This window comes from Bufo bufo, chromosome 1, assembly GCF_905171765.1.
Source record: "Bufo bufo chromosome 1, aBufBuf1.1, whole genome shotgun sequence".
Classification (NCBI taxonomy): domain Eukaryota; kingdom Metazoa; phylum Chordata; class Amphibia; order Anura; family Bufonidae; genus Bufo; species Bufo bufo.
In genome coordinates this window covers 194,169,541-194,190,508 of record NC_053389.1, presented here as the reverse complement: position 1 = coordinate 194,190,508, position 20,968 = coordinate 194,169,541, and the positions used below count along the sequence as shown (strand labels likewise).

General features: G+C 43.8%; 1 protein-coding gene across 2 annotated transcripts in view; it reads left to right on the top strand.

Moving 5' to 3' along the window:
* The window catches only part of RIC8A (RIC8 guanine nucleotide exchange factor A), a 50,599-nt gene extending 35,848 nt beyond the window's left edge, over positions 1-14,751 (top strand). The window contains exons 5-11 of one of the 2 annotated variants that reach the window (XM_040433937.1): positions 2,825-2,919; positions 3,698-3,848; positions 4,296-4,391; positions 5,201-5,345; positions 9,000-9,144; positions 11,068-11,187; positions 13,600-14,751. In XM_040433937.1, the coding sequence (XP_040289871.1) occupies positions 2,825-2,919; positions 3,698-3,848; positions 4,296-4,391; positions 5,201-5,345; positions 9,000-9,144; positions 11,068-11,187; positions 13,600-13,720 (873 nt within the window). In that variant the 3' untranslated portion in view covers positions 13,721-14,751. The remainder of the gene's footprint in view (positions 1-2,824; positions 2,920-3,697; positions 3,849-4,295; positions 4,392-5,200; positions 5,346-8,999; positions 9,145-11,067; positions 11,188-13,599) is intronic. The other variant, XM_040433930.1, reaches the window with a different exon arrangement.
* Positions 14,752-20,968: the final 6,217 nt, after the last annotated feature.

Below are 20,968 nucleotides of genomic sequence, written 5' to 3'. Positions count from 1 at the left end.
TCGCTCTCTTTACTCAGTGCAAAATATAAGTTGTGGCACATCCAGCAGCAATAGGTACAAAGTGCAGTTTCTGTCGCCAGTTGAGGTATGGTGTCTGGTTATGTGGCAATTAAATGGCACTGTAAAGCTGTAGGTTCTGGTCACTCAGCTGACTAAATGACTTATAGTCTTGATACTGTGAATCTGCAGTAGTGGACTCGCAGGAGAAATTGGTACCTTGAGGAAGGAGCTCTAGCATGTACCTCCTTCCTCTCCACTGTCTAGACTGGAACTCCCTCTCCTGGCAGGAAGTAGGATCAGCCTACTCCTACCAAGAAGGAAGGAACAGGGTGATTGACCCTGTCCCTGCCAACCATACCTCTTCTGCTGGAATACACAACAGAACATAATAAAACATTTGTAGATACCACCAGGTCTAGGGTACTACAGTAATATTTCTATCCAGTCTAGACACTCCTCTGTGACCAAAGCAGCCTGGACTCCATTTTCTTACACTGATACATTGTAGCTAGGGATGAGCAAATCGACTTCGAATGAAACATCTGAAGTGGATTTGCATAAAACTTTGTTCTAATACTGTATGGAGCAGGAGCTCCGTACAGTATTAGAATGTATTGGCTCCGATGAGCCGAAGTTATTGCTTAGCGAAGTCTCGCGAGACTTTGCGTAATAACTTCATAAATTAATTTGTACTGTAAAAAAAACATTTCCCGAACTTGGGTTTAGTTCCAAGTAGTGACGATAAAGACATGCTTCTGATGTATTCAACTCACACAGGATTTCCTGTACTGGAGGCCAATAGATGTGAGTATTAATAGATCTGTACAGGTTTCCAGGCTTTAGATGTAAACTAGAATGTTGCTCTTCACTGACAGCAACATAATCAGACATAAAGGGCTCATAAATAGATAATCTTGTATCTCCGTGCAGATGGTCTCCGTGGTAGATGGTCTATTTCCGGCAGTGTCCATGCCATGCTGTGTTCTAATACTTCTCAGACCTAATTAGCTGGAAATTACCCAGTGTAATTTACATTAATTACTGTCATAATTACTCTTAGTAATGAGGGCCTTGCAGCACCAAATTACAAATGATACAACCTCTTATGAGAGAGAGATCAGCATAACTCCATTCTAGCAAGACCAACCGAGGAAGATTTACTAAAGTAAATGTTATGTGATTATTCATGAAGGTGCCGAAGTCTAATGGTTGTCCACCTTTGGTTATAAGGGAGCAAAGGTTTGATGTGCCCCAGATATTCTGTTTTAATAAATCTAGTATTCTTCCTTAAAGCTAGAGCATAAAAAAAGCAGACCATCCAAAACTATAGAGAAAAGGAAATATTTCTTAGTTTTTATTTGCTCTCGTCGTCTTCAGTTTTATTTCCTCACTTTGGAAGTCACGTAAAGGGAAATTCTCATTCACCCAGAAGCATCCGGATCATGCTCTTTGGCTGGCGACAAGATCAATACTGCAGTCTAATGAGAATTTTACAGTATTACATGGATCAAATGACAAACCCTTCTCTAAACACAGCGTGGCAATCAGCAGATGGTAGTGGCTATGGCTGGCAAAAATAAAGCAATAGATGACCTAATCAAATGGGAGGTTGGTCCTGTAATACATGGCCAGGCCAAGGTCAAGTGGACGGCGCTCCCATTGGCTTATAGAGGGGTGTCCTGACTCAGATACTGTTCTATGCCATCCATATACCCTCTGGAAATAGGTTGTCTTTGTGAAAGAATCTCTTTTCAATATTTTATTTATTCTACTCACTTATATAGTGCTGCCATATTCCGCAGTGCTTCACAGTGTATGTTCACATTCACCAATGGGGCGCCAACAATATGTTGACATATCCTGTTTTCTTCAGTTCACTGGTCAGCTTTGCCGTGTAGATTGGAGAAGAAATAGCAGAGTAATCTCATTATTTAATTACTATACATATACTCACTATGGGGAGATTAATCAAAACAGGCATTTTTTTGTGTCTGTCTTGATATCCCCTGCATTGTCGGAGGATGCACCACGTTTATAATGAGGTGCAGGCCATATCGCAAATTGGGCGAATCCTTCGGCAGTCTGTGCGCCTAAACAGAAATCTTTGGCAACTCAAAGCTGCCGAAGATTTCTGGCTTCATTTGCACCATAAATCTTCCGTACATGAAGATACATTTTTCTCCGCTGTTGACCATGCCTGTTTCCCACCATTGCCCCGCCCCCTTTGGAAAAGTGGCGACAGTGGCGTAAAAAGAGGCACTTGCAACTTTTTCTAAATCGCATTTAAAAAGTCGCAAACGCACAGCTTGCTACTTTTTAAAGCCACTTCTCTGGGGCAAGGGAGATGATAAATCTCGCTCTATGTCTCCTTTTGCCACCCCCTAGTCGATTGGGACGGGCAATATACACAGTCTCTTCTCAGAGACTCTATTATTCCAATAATAATTTTATCTGACTATTAAACACGTTATCTCGTTAAGCCAGGACTTTTCCATATAACTCATTAGTGCTCCTGAGTTGTAGCCTATGGGCCACCATGTCTCCTGCTATGTTCCTGTGGTCAACAGATGTCGTCTAGCTGACCAGTTAATTTATTCAGAAAATTGAACCTTCTGCAGATTCCAAATATGATTTTTGTTAACGTCTTTCTTGTTTGATAATTTAAAAAGGGCTATTGAACAGGATAAAAAATGATAATACAGATATTACTAACATTTACTAGTAGGGATGTAGATGTTTCCAGTAGCAACTTACTGTTCTGTCACATTTGTCTCCACTTTTCCACACTTTCAATTGATTTTTATTTGTCTCCTAATGATCGCAGGAGGATGCAGCTCTCTACCGCCATCTGGCCGCTATTCTTAGGCACTGCTTACTCCGACAAAGTGACGGAGAAGACAGGACAGAGGAATTCCATGGGTAAGATCCCTACCTGGCGACGCAGTTTTTATAGGCATCTGTGATATGGAAAGAAGAATATTATAAATAGAATTTTAGAAATTACTGATCTGAATGGTATAAAAATAGCAAACAAATGTGCTTTCAGCTGATCTATACAGATCAAAGGATGCAGTCAGCAGTATGAAAATGAAAAAAAATAAAAAATCTAAACAAATCTCTACCAGCTGCAATTCTATATACAATTAACATATAGAGGGAGATTTATTAATATCATAAGATGTATGAGCAAACAAATGGAACAAATATTGCTGACACATTGCATTCCTATATGCCACCTTACGACTGCACATATACATCAATATATGAATGTGTATAGTAAGAGTGGATAAAGCAGGCTTTTCAGGTTTTCTCTAAGTCGGGGGGGGGGGGGGGGTGTAGGAGTCATGGGTTTTCTATGAGTGGGCAGGGGAATCAAACTCATAGGCTTTCTGTGAGTGGGCAGAGGAAAGTAGGACTCGCAGGCTCTTGCTATGAGTGAACAAGGGACATCAGGACCCAAATGTTTCCTGTAAGATTGAGGCCTTCTCTATAGCCTTCTCTATAGCTGGGTGAGGGAAAGTAGTAGTCACAGGCTCTTGCTATGAATGCAGGACTCAGAAGCTTGCTCTAAAACAGTGAGTGGGAAAACAGGACTCACAGGGTTTCTCGAGGAGTATTGGTAGAATTTTTCTATAATTCTATGTAATTTTATTATAAAACTAAAACCATGGTCAATAACATCTGTATTCTTGTACAGACACACGGTGAATCTTCTGGTCAATCTGCCTCTGATGTGTCTTGATGTTCTGCTGACTCCTAAGGTTGAACTTGGCTCTGTGGAGTACATGGGAATGAATATGGATACTGTGGAGGTTCTGCTTCAGTTCCTGGACAGGAGGTTGGACAGGGTCAGTAAAAAGTATTTTGAAACATATTTTGTTTTCTTTTTGGGCTTTGAAGGTTCCCGGAGACATGATGTGTATAACCATCTGTCTAGGTTAGAGATGAGCAAACTGCGGCTCTCTAGCTGCTGTAAAACTACAAATCCCATCATGCCCTGCTATAGGCAGACTGGGCATACTGGGAGTTGTAATTTTACAAACAGCTGGAGAGCCGCAGTTTACCCACCCCTGGACTAGGTCAACAATGTTTCTTTCTTTTCTTTTCTTTTCTTTTCTTTTCTTTTCTTTTCTTTCTTTTCTTTCTTTCTCTACACAACAGTATAATGTTCCTTTTGTGGTCAGGTCTGCCTGATGTTTGGCAGTACCCCAAACTCATTTGGATGCTTCTAGTGGATACTCGGTGGATTCTGCATGATACCACTTTTAAAATGATGATACTTTTTGTTGCTGTAGGGCCACAAGTTACGAGAGACGCTGACTCCTGTTTTGAACCTCCTTACTGAAAGTTCACGTGTCCATCGAGAGACTCGAAAGTTTCTCCGAGCTAAGGTGAGACAGTAACCTGTTACATCTCTGACCCCAAGCTGTTAATTACAGCTCACCTAGTAACTGGTAACTCTCCACATCATTCCCTAGTCATCTGAGAAATCCTGTGGATAATTGTAGAGGTTTTCAATAATAACATTATATTAGGCACTATTAGGAAATTCTCTATTAGAGGGGTTCTCCAAGGCCGAGAACCTTTATTTATTTATTTATTTATTTTTTTCATTTGGCTAAGCAGGGTGCATGGATTAAAAAAAAGCTTTCCTGCTCCTGACATTCTGGTTCCAGTACCAAGCTCCCTTCTCCTCCCCTTCTGGTCATTGCTAGATTAGACATCCTTCTGGACAATCAGTGGCAACATGCGCAGGTATGTCACATGACCGCTGAAGCAATTGAGTGCCCGCCAATGGTGATGTGTGTGGAGGAGAAAGGAGTATTAAAGGAGAAAGGAGTCTTTTGCACCCTGCCTGGCCATAAGAATACGGGCTCCTGATTTTAGAGTACTCCTGAGGACCCTTGTTTAACAGCCTATGAGCATTTCTTTCTGTAGGACCTGGTAAGTCAGTGCATTAACCGGAAATACATTGATTTTAATGGGGATTGTGTTGTGCTTCATTTTTCCAGTGGTGGTGCGATAGGGAATTCACCCCACAAATTACATCTGATTCCTTGGGCTCCCACCAGCAGGACACCCTATGATTAGCTCCATGCCAGGCAAACCTTCTAGCAAAGGAAACAACCCCATTAAGTATTTACAAAGGTGGGCCTGCTCTGAGAAATTTGTAGTGCTTACCAGAATGTCTGACTTTCAGGTGTTACCACCTTTGAGAGATGTAAAGAACCGCCCGGAGGTTGGAAATACCCTGCGCAATAAGCTAGTCCGCCTGATGACCCACGTAGACACAGATGTAAAACATTGTGCAGCAGAGTTCCTATTTGTCCTTTGTAAAGAAAACGGTGAGTGGCAGATGACTCCTCCTCCTGGTAATCTGGATTTTACAGAAAAGTGTTGTGTTCTTGTCATAACGGTAAAAAAGGGGCACTGTGATAACAAAGTGACATTTTATTTTTCATTTTTTATTTCATGTCAATTTATGGAAAGATAAATCATGAGATATTAAAGGGGTTCTCTCTGGGAATAATAAAATGTTATCAAGTGCCAGAAGCCTATCTCTCTAAACAGATTATTTATACTTACTTGGTTCCTGCCGCTCCAGTCCCCCACAAAACTGCCAGTGTCTCCATGTTCTGGTCCCCACAGCATGGACATGGTCACATGCAGGGCCGGGACAAGCTATTTTGGTGCCCTAGGCGGAGCAGGCCAATTGCGCCCCCCCCCAGCCCCCAAATTCATACAGAACCCAGATCAGCCCCCAAATTTATACAGGTCACTGCCATTCTTCTGCTAGTCCCAATACTGTGCCTGCTGTGCTCCCCCATGCCGGAAACACTATACTGTCAGAACAAACATTGCCATACAGGTAGTTCCCCCATAGTAATAGCGCTCTCAGACTTCCCTCATTAGTAATAGTGCCCTCAATAAGTGATAATACTTCCCTAGCGTGCTCCCATTAGTAGCAATGCCTACATATTGTGCCCAGTAATGCCCTACAGTACCCCTAGTAGTATGCCACTTCTGCAGTGCCCCCCTGTAGCTCTAATGCCCCCTTGTAGTTATAACTGTAGTGCCTATAATATATATATACATTTTTAATCAATAAAAATCTGGAAAGTGTGGCTTGCACTTGTATTCAGCTCCCCTGAATCAGTACTTTGTATGACCACCTTTCATTGTAATTACAGCTGCAAGTCTTTTGGGGTATGTCTCGAACAGCTTTGCACAGCTAGAGACTGAAATATTTGCCCATTCTTCTTTGCAAAATAGCTGAAGCTCAGTCAAATTGAATGGAGAACGTCTGTGAACAGCAAATTTCAAGTCTTGCCACAGATTCTCAGTAGGATTTTGGTCTGGACTTTGACTGGGTCATTCTAACACATGACTATGCTTTGATCTAAAGTACCTTTCCATTGTAGCTCTGGCTTTATGTTTAGGGTTGTTGTCCTGCTGAAAGGTGAACCTGTGCCCCAGTCTGAAGACCTCTGCAGCCTCTACCAGGTTTTCCTCCAGGATTGCCCTGTATTTAGCTCCATCCATCTTCTCATTAAAGGGGTTCTCCGGGAATTAAGAAAATGAAAATACTTAAATATTACTTTATTATAAATATATTCAAAAATACATGTCGTTAGTTATGATGGCTCATTTTGTCTAGGAAGCAATCATTAGGAGAAATAAAATGGCCGCTGTCTTATTATTAGAGGCTGCTCCAGAGTGATGGGCCTTCTGGCTGCTTCTCGAATAGTGCTCTGCTTGCCTGGGCTGACAGTTTAGGTGGACGGCCATGTCTTGGAAGGTTTGCAGTTGTGCCATACTCCTTCATTTTCTGATGATGGATTGAACAGTGCTCTGTGAGATGTTCAGAGCTTGGGATGTTTTCTTTATAACCTAACCCTGCTTTACACTTCTCCCCATCTGTCTGGTGTGTTTGTTCACTAACAAACCTCTGAGGCCTTCACAGAACAGCTGTAGTTATACATGAGAATACATTACACACAGGTGGACTCTATTTACTAATTAAGTGACTTCTGAAGGCAATTGGTCACACTGGATTTTATTTAGGGGAATCAGAGTACAGGGGTTTGAATACAAATACACGCCTCACGTTTTAAGACTTTTATTTCTTAAACATTTTGAAAACTTTGAAATGTATCATTTTCTTTTCACTTTACACATACTTTCTACTTTTGTTTTGGTCTGTTACATAAAATCTCAATAAAATAATACATTTAAGATTGTGGGTGTAATGTGAAAAATTTTGGAAAAGGTCAAGGGGTATGAATACTTTTTCAAGGAGCTGTATATGCCCCCCTGTAGTGCCAGTATATAATGCTCCCCCCTAGTGCCAGTATACAATGCTTCCCCCAGTGACAGTATATAATGCATAATATATATGATGGCCCCCCTCAGTACCAGTATATAATGTTCCATCGTGCACCCAGTATGCCCCTGGGTTAACTGCAGTTAAAAAAAAAACTAAACGCTTACCTTACTCCCGTTCCAGAACTCTTCCGACCCGTGGCCTATGTTGCCGCAGGCGGTTCACATGACATCCCCGATTCTGCCCCGTGTCTTGCGTGTCCCTCGTATCCCTCATATTTGTGCTTAATAGGCTCCCGGATCCAAGAAAAGAATAAGGCCTCATGCACACGACCGTTGTGTGCATCCGTGGCCGTTGTGCCGTTTTCCGTTTTTTTTCGCGGACCCATTGACTTTCAATGGGTCCGTGGAAAAATCGGAAAATGCACCATTTTGCAGCCGAGACCGTGATCCGTGTATCCTGTCCGTCAAAAAAATACGACCTGTCCTATTTTTTTGACGGACAACGGTTCACGGACCCATTCAAGTCAATGGGTCCGTGAAAGAACACTGATGCACACAAGATTGGCATCCGTGGCCGTAGGTTACTTTTATACAGACGGATCCGAAGATCCGTCTGCATAAAAGCTTTTTCAGAGCTGAGTTTTCACTTCGTGAAAACTCAGAACCGACAGTATATTCTAACACAGAGGCGTTCCCAGGTTAGAATATACTAAAAGAACTGTGTACATGACTGCCCCCTGCTGCCTGGCAGGTGCTGCCAGGCAGCAGGGGGCAGCCCCCCCCCCCTCCCTGTAGTTAACACATTGGTGGCCAGTGCGGCCGGCCCCCCCCTCCCCTGTAGTTAACTCATTGATGGCCAGTGGGCCCCCCCCCTCCCTCCCCTGTAGTTAACTCGTTGGTGGCCAGTGGGCCCCCCTCCCTCCCCTGTAGTTAACTCATTGGTGGCCAGTGGGCCCCCCCCCTCCCTCCCCTGTAGTTAACTCGTTGGTGGCCAGTGGGCCTTCTCCCCTCCCTCCCCCTCCTAATTAAAATCTCCCCCCTATCATTGGTGGCAGCGGAGAGTACCGATCGGAGTCCCAGTTTAATCGCTGGGGCTCCGATCGGTAACCATGGCAACCAGGACGCTACTGCAGTCCCGGTTGCCATGGTTACTTAGCAATTTGTAGAACCATTATACTTACCTGCGAGCTGCGATCTCTGCGTCCGGCCGGGAGCTCCTCCTACTGGTAAGTGACAGGTCCGGCCGGGAGCTCCTCCTACTGGTAAGTGACATGACCTGTATGTTATATATGGACTAAGCCCTCACTCTAATGATGAAATCTGAGATTGAGTGCATTATTTTCCATGATTTTTTATTTATTTTTTTCTTACAAAGTCTCTTATTTTGACAATCTTCTATCTGGAGGTGCCATATGTGTATGTGCTCTGTGAGTATTGTGTGTGTATGTATATAATTATACTGTGTGGGGGCTGGTTTGAGTTTTATTAACATTTTGGATTGACCGACAGCACTCTAGTTGTTTAAAAAAATTAATCCTCAAAATACAACTTGCCTAATAATTGTGTATACAGTGTATTGCTGGCCTATGGAAAAAACTTACTATGCACTATTGCTGGCTGCTACTGTACGTTGTTAGATAGTTGCATGATAGTTTTTGATTTTTGGCATACAGTATCTCGTTTTGTGAAATACACTGGATATGGTAATGCAGCTGGCCTACTTGCTGCCCGGGGATTGCTGGCAGGCGGACGCGGAGAAGGGCGATACTCTGAGGATGAAGACACAGATACAGAGGAATACAGAGAAGCTAAACCAAAGTAAGTGTACCGCTCATTTACCATTGTAATCAGTAGAACACCATATGCTCAAGTGATTATGATGCATTTGGGATAAGAGGCTGGCTAACATCAAAGGAGAAGAGCAAATGCTTTAGTAGTTGATTTTAATATTTCCTAAGGGGCCGCCGTAGTTATCAAGCTAGAATTCAGACAGCCTCCATTCCCTTAACTTATAATTTTATTATTTGATGTTGGTCTTCAGTCCCAAAGAGCATACGAAGCATGGCACTCGTAAGCAGTGGGGTCTTGGTACTGAGACCCTCTACTAGCTTGTAGGATAGGAATTTGTGCAGTCAGTTATATAGAATTTTTGCAGTCACCCTGCTATTTCAGGTTGTTAAAGGGAAACTTAAGAGGACCTTTCACTGGTCCTAACATTCCAATATTATTACCTGGCAGTGTAGGGCTTTATTAGATGTCAGGGCACTTTTTGTTTTTCAGCTCAGCTTCTCCGTTCCCTTGCTGTGCGCCCCGTTCACTTTTCCCACCCTGTAAGCTAATTAGCAGTAGTGGTACAGGGAGAAGTAGACGGCCGAGTTTCTCGAGGGGTGTCTCCTCCTCTCTTGCTGTAGCGCGGTCCTTTCGCAGCTGAGAGCGTCACAGCCAGGGAGAAGGTGAGCTTTTTTTTTCTCCCGGCTGTGACGCACTTCGCTGCGATTGGGCCGCTCAAAGCCAGGGAGACGGAGACACTCCTTGAGAATGCATCAGTTTGGCTCCGTTCCGCCTCCATTCTGCTCAGGAGGCGGACATCCGAACGCAGTTTGCAGCGTTTGGGTATCCGCCTGGCCGTGTGGAGCCAAACGGATCCGTCCAGACTTACAATGTAAGTCAATGGGGACGGATCCGTTTGACGTTGACACAATATGGTGCAATTGCAAACGGATCCGTCCCCCATTGACTTTCAATGCAAAGTCAGGACGGATCCATCTGACTAACAATTAGACTTGTATTTTTTTTTCTGAAATATAATGCAGACGGATCCGTTCTGAACGGATGCAATCGTTTGCATTATAGGTGCGGATCCGTCTGTGCACATACCAGACGGATCCGCCCTGAACGCAAGTGTGAAAGTAGCCTAAGGCAAATAAAGTTTTTGATTTTGTATAACTTGACTTTCCATATAAATTCCTTCTAGTTTTAAAAGACTTCTGCTTGCTTTTATTCAGTAAGAGCTGTCTTTATATACGTCCAATGGATAAAATTCTGTTCTAGTCATGTAATGGAAATATCAAATCTATCCATAGGCCCTCAGTTACCTGAGGGAGGCCAAAAGCATGTCCTTTTGGCCTCTGTTTGGCTACTATGTCAGCGTACCTTTTTTTTCTGCTGTATGGCATATATGCGCAATATATCTTTTTAATGGTCATTTTGCACTATTGGGGTCATTTATCAAATTGGTTTAAAGTAGAACTGGCTTAGTTGCCCATAGCAACCAATCAGATTCCACCTTTCATTTTCCAAAGGAGCTGTCAAAAATGAAAGGTGGTATCTGATTGGTTGCTATGGGCAACTAAGCCAGTTCTACTTTACACCAGTTAGATAAATGACCCCATATGTTTGTAGTGTACATCAGAGGTATAGGGCCAATGCCTCAGATGTATGCCACTGCATAGCCATACAGTAGCATCCGTCATCCATAGGCTGCTATATTAAAAATAAATTATACCATGCGGTATATCGCATGTAGAATAGTGCAGAAGACAAAAAAAAAATCCTACACCAGCCCAGTGCAGGCCAAAATGACGCTCTTATCAGCCTCTATCGTGTGAAGTGGGACCAATGATGTTTTCTATTGAATGACTGCAAGCGGAGATCTTGAAACTGAGGAGCTGATCCAGTTGTTGAGTATGACAGGGTGGATGTTGAGGTGACTTCCTTTCTTCCATTAATGTATCTGTGCAGCATTAACCCTGTGACCGGACGTGTAGAAGAGAAGCAGCCCAATCCTATGGACGGGATGACAGAGGAGCAGAAAGAGTACGAGGCTATGAAACTGGTCAGCATGTTTGACAAGTTATCTCGGTGAGAAATTGACCACTTTGGTTGCTGTACTTTTTTTTTTTTTTCTAGGTAGCTCCTTAGTTATATTGGTTCAAATGAAGCATCTTTATGACTAATCAGCCTGCCACAGGACCGCTGTGCAAATATCAGATGTCTTCACAGCGGAGTCAGTAGGTGTCACAATGTCTGTCCCATGCGTGCACGTTGCATATACCCACAGTCTGGTGGTAAGTGGCTAGGCGGCTCTCAATTAAAATGGTAACAGCGTATACAGGTCCGTGTCATGTGCAAGGTGGGCCTATCCTAGCTGCATTAAGGAATATGAAATGAAAGATTATGGGGGAAGTTATCAAAACTGGTGTAAAGGAAAACTGGCTTAGTTGCCGATGGCAACCAGGAGCTCTGAAAAATGAAAGGTGGAATCTGATGGGTTGCTATGGGCAACAAAGCCAGTTTTCCTTTACACCAGTTTTGATAAATCCCCTCCATTATCTCTATATGAAGACGTCTTCCTTGCCTTTTCCCATAATGGTACTTGGTTGACCCAAGAGAACATATTACTTAAGGCCTAAAGGAGTATTCCAGTTACAACTAGTTATCCACTGGACAGAGTATAACCGTAAGGGTCCATTCACACGTCCGCAATTCTGTTCCGCATTTTGCTGAACGGAATTGCTGACACATTCATTTCTATGGGGCCACACTATGTGCTGTCCGGATCCGCATTTCCGGGTCCGCAATTCTGTTCCCCAAATAAATAGAACATTTTCTATTATAGCTCCGGCGATGTGCAGTCCACAAATTGCGGAACGCACATTGCCGGTGTCCGTGTTTTGCGGATCTGCAAAACGCATACACACGTGTGAATGGACCCTTAGGCTACTTTCACACTAGCGTTCGGAGCGGATCCATCTGATGTTTCATCAGACGGATCCGCTCCGATAATGCAGACGTTCGCATCCGTTCAGAACGGATCCGTCTGCATTAAAACTTAGAAAATTTTCTAAGTATGAAAGTAGCCTGAGCGGATCCGTTCAGACTTTACATTGTAAGTCAATGGGGGACGGATCCGCTTGAAGATTGAGCCATATGGTGTCATCTTCAAGCGGATCCGTCCCCATTGACTTACATTGTAAGTCTGGACGGATCCGCTCGCCTCCGCACGGCCAGGCGGACACCCGAACGCTGCAAGCAGCGTTCAGGTGTCCGCTCACTAAGCGGAGCGGAGGCTGAGCGCTGGCAGGCGGATGCATTCTCAGTGGATCCGCCTCCACTGAGAATGCATTGGGGCCAGACGGATGCGTTCGGGGCCGCTCGTGAGCCCCTTCAAACGGAGCGCACGAGCGGACACCCGAACGCAGGTGTGAAAGTAGCCTTAGAATGATGACAGCTGGAACCTCCACTGGTTTTGAGAACAGGACACCCATGTCTCCTGTTTGAATGGAGCACTGGTTGCACATGCACATCACCACTCCATACAGTTCTACGGGACTGCTGTAGATAGCTGAGCAATGTACGTGGCTATCTCTGGCTGTCCCATAGAGGTGAATGGAGCGGTGGGGCACACCGCTCCATTCAATCAGGTGACACGGGTCCCCCATTGTTATGATATTGGAACTCCTTGTTTGCGGACTCTCACTAAACAAGCAGTTATCTCCTGTCCAGTGTAGATACCTCTCTGCATATTATTTCCCCTATCCAGCGGACAGGGAATAACTTCTTCTAGCCAGAATACCCTTTTAAGTGTCCATTCACACTTCTGCAAGTGTTTTGCGGTCCGCACATGGTCGGCACTTTAAATAGAAATGCCTTTTCTTGTCCATGTCTGCAAATGAATGGGTCCGTCCGTATCCATTCCACAACATTGCGGAATGGATCCGGACCCATTTTGCGGGCGTGTGAATGGACCCTGAGTATATTTAAAAGTATTCCATTCTCCTGCCTTGTGCTAAGGGCCACTTTGAAGTCCATGTAGGCTGGCTCTTACATTCTTCAAACATCTGCCCCATGGGTGATGTTTCAGGGTAGTGGCAACGTCATCCCCTTATGTCCCCACATCTTGCACACACAGCACAGTACATGGGGGGAGAGTTATCAAACTGGTGTAAAGTAGAACTGGCTTAGTTGCCCATAGCCACCAATCAGATTCCATTTTTCACAGCTCCTTTGGATAGTTTGATAAATCTCCCCCATGGTATTTACAGACCTTTTCCCATAGACTTTAATGGCAAGAGGTAATGGACGTGCTGGGTTACGTCTCCATTCAGTCTCCCCCTGTATTAGATGCCTCTCTTGGTGTATCATTTGATGGACCCCTGTTCTCCTAGTAGGGGAGGTCCCAGAAGTGGTCGAAAGACCACTTTAATATTTCTTTGTCTTTGACAACAGTTTGGAGTCATTGATATTTAATCAAATGTGTTTATTTGTGTACAGAGAGCAAATCATCCAACCCATGGGAGTAACATCTGATGGAAGGCTGGAGCCTTTAGATGAAGCTGCACAAAGGATGCTACAACAACAAGAATCTTCTGATCTGGAGACTGATTCAGACTAAAAGTCTTCACAAGCTATAAGCACATATTAGAAGTCGGAGCAGAAACCGAGCCCGAGAATCAGAGACTGCGATCAGCTCTATAAGCACCATAAACGACATGGGAAACTAAATGTAGATTACTGTAGATGTATCTTTAAGACCTTGGCGGTAGACAAGACACTGGGGTGTTATATCGTATAATATGACCCTACCTAGGAGCACCTTCAGCCGCTGAGGACATAGAAATGTAAAATGCCTACTGTTTCCTGAAGACCTTGGCACGGAGTGCTAGCTGCTCTGCTTGGGTAGATGTCCTGTCAGGCATGTGAGCTTTGTCAACCGTTTTAGAGAGTTGGAGGTAAACATTTTTTCACCACTAGAGGGCAGTACTTGTTAGACACACTGCCAACAGAGGGCGACTGTTTTATTATTAGATGTCCGTAGATCCAAGCAAAGAACTTAAAGACTGCAAGAATCTTGATCAACCTAAAAAAGTGATCCCCAAGAATCCTGGAAGTCATTTTCCAAAGACAAGACGATGCTTTTAGATTCAGTTGTTCAGGCTATACTGAAGCATAGTGTAAAAAATGTATTAAAAGCTTTCAGTCAGTCCCCCATGAAGTCACAGTAGTTACAAACTTAAGAGGAGGTAGGATTCAGTTCCTTTAACATAGTGATGAGCAAATGTGAAGAAAAACGTATACAAACCGAAAACCTAAGTAGCCATGTATGTCTCAAGTCAGTGTGACAAAGCTGCTATAGACGAACGTGAAGAATATCCTTATCATGATGGATCTACATTTAGGGATTTCAATATTTAATGTGCGTGAAAGGTTCGCATTGTTATCTGGTATATTACAAAGAGAACCCTCAAGAGTGAACAGATTGGAAACACAGATTAAAACCTGTAGTGAATTATCAATGATCTATTTTATAAAATCGCCAAATATTTCATTGTGCTGCTTGTTTTTATGTTTTATATTGGTAGTTGACCTACTATAGTAAATATTACTGTGTGTGAAGCCAAAGAAATTGAAATACTAATTCCACCACCGGGGACCAGCAACCATGCTCTGTCTAGAACAAGAGTACTGAACTGGTGCACGACTTTCTGAAAATGGACCGGGGACCCCATAGCCTTACTGCCATACATGCACTGGAAGTACTGCTGAGGGCCCAGGAAACAACATGTCCTGGCGCTGGCCAGCATCAGTGTAGTGTATTTGTAGGGCTTAGTCTGGGGTCAGAATTATTTACAGAGTGCTAGTCTGGGGTCTGAACTAATTGTAAGGGATGTAATTCTTTAAAGCGTTTGGTCAATTCTTACCATTTTTCCTAAATGCTCTTAAAGTGTATTAAGTAGCAGCTGTTACAGCAGTATAGAAGTATTTCTCTTCCCACTTCCTTGCTGGTTAGAAGGCCCCCCTGCTGATCTACTGACAGTTTGCTGGCTGTGCTTGGCTGCATCCTCTTCTGTGCAGGACAGCAGCCGAACCAGTCCAGCGACTGTGCAGAAGAGGATATAGCCAGGAAAGAGGTAATGTAATGCACACAACCCTAGCCATTTTATCCAAAATACAGAAGCGGTCTGTGTGCCATTAGCATTTTTTTGCGGACACATTGACCTTAATCGGTCTGTGGTTCACATTTTGCATTTCTGCATCTTTTTACGGAACAGACATACGACTGCGGAAAGCACATGGATGATCCGTGTACTATCCATATAATTTGTTCCGCAAAAAGATAGAACATTTATACTGGAAGTCAATGGGTCCGCCAAAAATGTACAACATGGACGTTATCTGTATTTTGCAGATCGCAAAATACATAAGGTTGTGTGCATGAGGCCTAAATCACGTGACTGCCGCCAGCTTGATTCTAAAGGACAGGCACGGCTCGCCATTGTTTACATGGGCCAGTGGCAGCCGGGTGCCTTGTAGCCAGCGATGAAGTGAGAGAAATGCCTCTGTACAGCTGCTAGGGACGCTGCATGCATTTAGGAAAAAATTGGTAAAGGTTGGCCTACCCCTTCAAACTTACACATTCCAGGGTGACTTACCTCTCATCCAGCCAATCATTAAAGCGTAACTGTCATTTATTTTTGGGGTAATGTGTAGGGACAGGGAGAATTTTTCTAATATACTGTACTTTATTTAGGCAAAACGTTTATTTATAGTAGAAAGCTGAAATGTCCCTTAGCAGTGATCTTTTTCAGAGAGCTAAGGCTACTTTCACATCTGCGCTTTGTACTCCGGTTTTGAGATCAGGAAGAGAATCTCAAAACCGGAGCAAAACTCTTCCGTTTTGTCCCCATGCATTGTCAGTGGGTACAAATCAGATCAGGAAGAAAGCTGCAGTTTTGTGTCCGGTCTACGAAATGGAACAAACCAGATCCAGCACTAAAAACAATGTAAGTCACTGGTGCCAGATCCGTTTTTTTTGAGATCCTAAAAAAAAAAAAAAAAGGATCTGTCACCCATTGACTTACATTGTTTTTACTGACGGATCCTGTTTGTTCATTGTCTATTTAATACAACCCCATCCAAACAGAACGGATGCATCCTGGTCCGTTTTGTTCCGTTTTTTAGATCCTATGCCTGATCTCAAAACCAGAATCCAAAGCACAGATGTAAAAAGTAGTCTGAGGGACATCCATCTTCCTAACAGCAGAGCGCTGCACTGACTAGGAAGATGGGCTGCGAGGTGCTGGGCGTCTGCCATCACTGTCAGTGAGCTCTGCTCTGGTACTCCTGCCACGCTGTGTAATTAAACCACCGCCTAGAGAGAAGCCTGCATTACCAGTAGCAAGTGCTTATCGCTCCATGCGGCTGGTTCATTGGAGCGTGTCGGGAGTACAGGCGAAGAGCTCACTGACAGCGCTGGGCAGTCTGATCAGTGGGCAGGAACTAAATGTATATACGGTATTTATATATTTAGTTATCATTGTATCGTTCCCACTATATGATTGAGCAGTGAGGGCAGACGTCCACCATTTCCCAATTTTGTCTGGCAAAAGGCTATTATTCACAGGGGACACCCGATGAACCCCGTTGTGGCGAATGGGATTCATTGGGTACCGGCAGATGCTGGATGCGGCTGTTCCAGTATTCTGCCGAAACAGAATACCGGAATCTAAGCAAAGATGTGCACTTAGCTCTAGCTAAACAGCCTGAACTCATTGGTGTATTGTAGCAAACTATTAGTTCACTACTGCTGTGTTTAGTAATGATGATTCCCTGGAACTATGAGAAATGTAAGGTCACAATGGATTTTCATCGTTTGAGTGAAAACAAGAATGGTTCCATTCACCAACAGCAAACAGATATTGAGAAGAGTGAGAAAAAAAATCACAAACTAAAAGTTCTAGAACTTTATTATTCAGTCATCTAAAAACTCTTGTAAAACGGCTGCAATCACAAATGGTACCTTTTATTGTTTTGTCTGATGGTTAAAAAATTAACTTTGAAGCCATATGCCAATGAGCTTGCAAATGCCCAGGGGCGTTGTCTATTGCTGCAAGTGCCCGGGTCCCCAAGACTTTAACCAGGCATTACTCATTGATATCTCCTCCCCTGTCTGGCTATAGGCCTGCCTAGTATCCTCCTGATGTCACTATCCTCTGCTACCGAAATTCTGCTTCTGTGCACATCACCGCCGGGCCCAGACATGTGCCATACAATACAAAATGTGGGCTGCGACATCAATGAAGGGACTGCGCATGTGTCGGCGAGGGATGTCAGTGAGGTCAGGAGGATACTAGGCCGACTTACAGCCAGACAGGATAACTTCTCACCAAGTAACGCCTGGAGACCCAGGAACTTGCAATTTCGTTTGCATATGGCTTCACAGTTTTCTTTTGGACAGCAGAGAAAGCAATAAAAGGTACCATTTGTGATCTGTATTTGAATTGATTTGAGCATTTCTATATGAATAAAATAGATGACAGACTCCCTTTAAAATGTCCTTCTGGGCTTGTAGTGATGACATCACAGTCATAGTTCATCTGAGCACTGCAGTCAGTCTCTGGCCCCAGTGGTCATATATTCACGAATGGTACATCACTGCTGAGGCCAGTGATTGGTTGCAGAGTCATGTGTACGACACATGACGCTGCAAGGATCGAAGCAGTGGGGACTTTATAAAGGGACATTTTTTCTATTTTACAATGTTCCCTGCCTAATAAAAAAAAAAATTATATGGGAAATCCTTTAAGATGTTTTCTGGTTTTATGCCAGTGTTATTCCTCTTTAACATGACTCCCTGCTATAGGCAGCCATTGTATTGCCTGTAGAAGCTAGACTATTTGTCAGTACCTTCTACACAGATTTGGTCAGGAAGCATCACCGTAAAGTCATGGGCAGTTTGCATTTCCTCACAAAATGGGTGGTAACACTTTTTAACCACTGTTTAGTTCATTTAATGCAGGGGCCTTTTAAATGGTTAAAGGGGGGTTATCCAGGAATTTATATTAAATACCTATCCTCTAGTCTACATAGTTCATCAATATCAGATCGGTGGGGGTCCGACACCCTGGACCCCATCCGAACAGCTGTTAGAAGAGGTCAGCACTCTGAGTAGTGATGGCCTTGCGGTTCGCGGCGAACTTTGCTTGTTCCCGATTCTCCGAACATATGGCGATATTCACGCCCGCCATATTCTTTTACATTGTGAAGAACTTTGACCCATGACACATCCATCAGGTGGTACAGGACAGCCAAATGAAAAGTTTCAGCACATGGACATACCCCCTACCTTATATATAGACCTGATCTGGCCGCTATCTTACATTCAGTGTTTTGCCAGTGTAGGGCGAGGTTGCTGTGTGGAGCAGGGACAGACTGTTAGGGACACAAATCGCTAGCTAATAGGGCCACAAAAGTCCTTTTAAGGACTGGTATAGGTGTGCTATCGATAGGTGTGCAGTACAGAGGGGTGCAATATACTTATAATATACTTTCTAACATAGAAAGCATATTATAGTGGATTTGTATTGTGCAGCAGTGGTGGTGAGCGGTTCTGCAGCGATACTACAGCTATACAGAGGGACAAACGCAATTACAAAAAATAATTATAACTGGTGTGATATACCAGTCGCCCCCCAAAAAACTGATAGAAGCAGGGGTGTTATATACCAATAATATACTTTCTATATAGCGCATTTGGGTACTGCAGCATTTGTTTGCGGTTTTTCTGCGTTCCCTCAGCTACACAGTGACAAACGGTATTGGAAAAATAATTATAACTGGTGTGCGCATGCGAAAATTATATTGCCGATATTTCGCATTTAAAAAAATAATGAATGGAGATCGCAAATTCGAATAATACATCTGGTACTGTATATCACTGTCCATGTTGTGGGACGATTTGTGCACTTCTAGTAATTATTTCTTGGCTGCAAATATGAGCTGAAGGTTTTTCAGGTTCGCCTGCCATTAAAATAAATGGGACCCGCCGCAAACTTGCGGTTCGCGAACATTTGATCGCGTTCGCGAACCGTCCCAGCAGATGTTCGTCCATCACTATCTGTGAGAGCCCCGGCCTCTTCCTAGGCCATGTGATGTCACTGTACATTGGTCACATGGCCTGGTTGCAGCTCAGCCCCATTCAAGTCAATGGGGCTGGGCTGCACTGCCACTATACAATGTACGGCTCTGTGCTTGGAAAGCTGCCAGGAGCTCCGGCGAGCATGGCAGCTCCCTGAAATAGCTGATCGGCAGGGACTCAGACTCCTCTTGTTGCGATAATGGTGACCTATCGTGTGGATAGGTTATCAATATCAATTCCTGGATAACCCCTTTAAAGTTTCATAGAAAAAGACATCCCTTTAAGTGTTGCACAATATTACATAACCTGACTTTGTTGATGGCTGTTGTCCGTTAGAATGCAGTTTCGCAGCGTCAGCTCGCTGAGATATTCAGTAATTATGTTCCCTCCGGCTTGGGAGCGGTCTTGTTTGTCAGCTTTGCTTGTGACGAGGAGAGACTGATTTGTGAATATCCATTGCGTGTAATCCTAGGGCTCATAAGACATCTGATGGTGTCACTGCGTGCTGTACAAAGGTTGAGCATGCAACTGTCCAGACCTGTCAATGCAACCTGCAGCACCACTAAAACGCGTCTCTCAACTCAAGGACCTTTTTTTAACCCCTTTCCATCCACACCACATAATTAACTGGGCTAATTGCACAGACCTTATACAGAGCTCCAAGTCTCCAGCATAGATATAGAGTTAAAGGGGTTTGGCACAGGAATCATTTTTTGCTTAAATTAATTATTACTTATCTCAGTGATCCCCCACCGCTGTTGTGCCGATACTGCCCTGTTCTTCTAATTTCTAGTACCTGGCTCTACAACGGAAAAAGCTTGGACTGGTCACTCATCCAATCACTGTTAGGGTCCATTCACATGTCCGCAAAATGGGTCCGCATCTGTTCCATCCATTCACACATCCGCAAAATGGGTCCACATCCGTTCCGCAATATTCATTTTCAAAATAGAACATGTCCTATTCTAGAAAAGGCATTTCTATTATAGACAAGAAAAGGCATTTCTATTATAGTGCCGGCCGTGTGCGGCCCGCAAAATTTGGAACACATATGGGCGATGTCCGTGTTTTGCAGATCCGCAATTTGCGGACCGCAAAACCATTGCAGATGTGTAAATAGACCCTTTGAGGCAGGTCAGTGGAATAACAGATTATCAGAGGCCGATCTGTAAGGCCAGACACACGAGCGAGTCGAATGCGTGTTTCAGTGAAAGGTCCCGTTCTGACCTCCCCTTCTCTGACAGGATGGATTTATAATGCGTGTGACCAGGGGTGGAAAAAAAACTAAAAGTGGCCCCATGTTTTAGGCGGGTTCAAATTGACAGAAGGCAACACAAGTAGGCAGGGTCAACAGACGTAGGCAGAGCCAGCAATACCATAGTGCAGCACATAATACTCCCACCTGCTCCACAGTATTCAACTGAGGATGGCGATACAGTTGAAACCAGGAGGGCACCTGTGGCTGTTGGCCAGGTGCATAGGAAAGAATCATATCAATATGTTCCCCGCTGGTGGCTGTGAGGAGGACTTGGGTGGTCCCCCAAGGCATCGGCCCAACCGGAAATTTCCCTGTAGGGTTTATAGCTAGTGATGAGCAGCAGGGGCAATATTCAAATTCGTGATATTTCGCAAATATTTGGGCGAATATTCACCATATATTCAAGAATTTGTTATCTCCAGTCATTATTTTCTTGATTGCGGAAATCGGCAATTGAAAAATTTGCG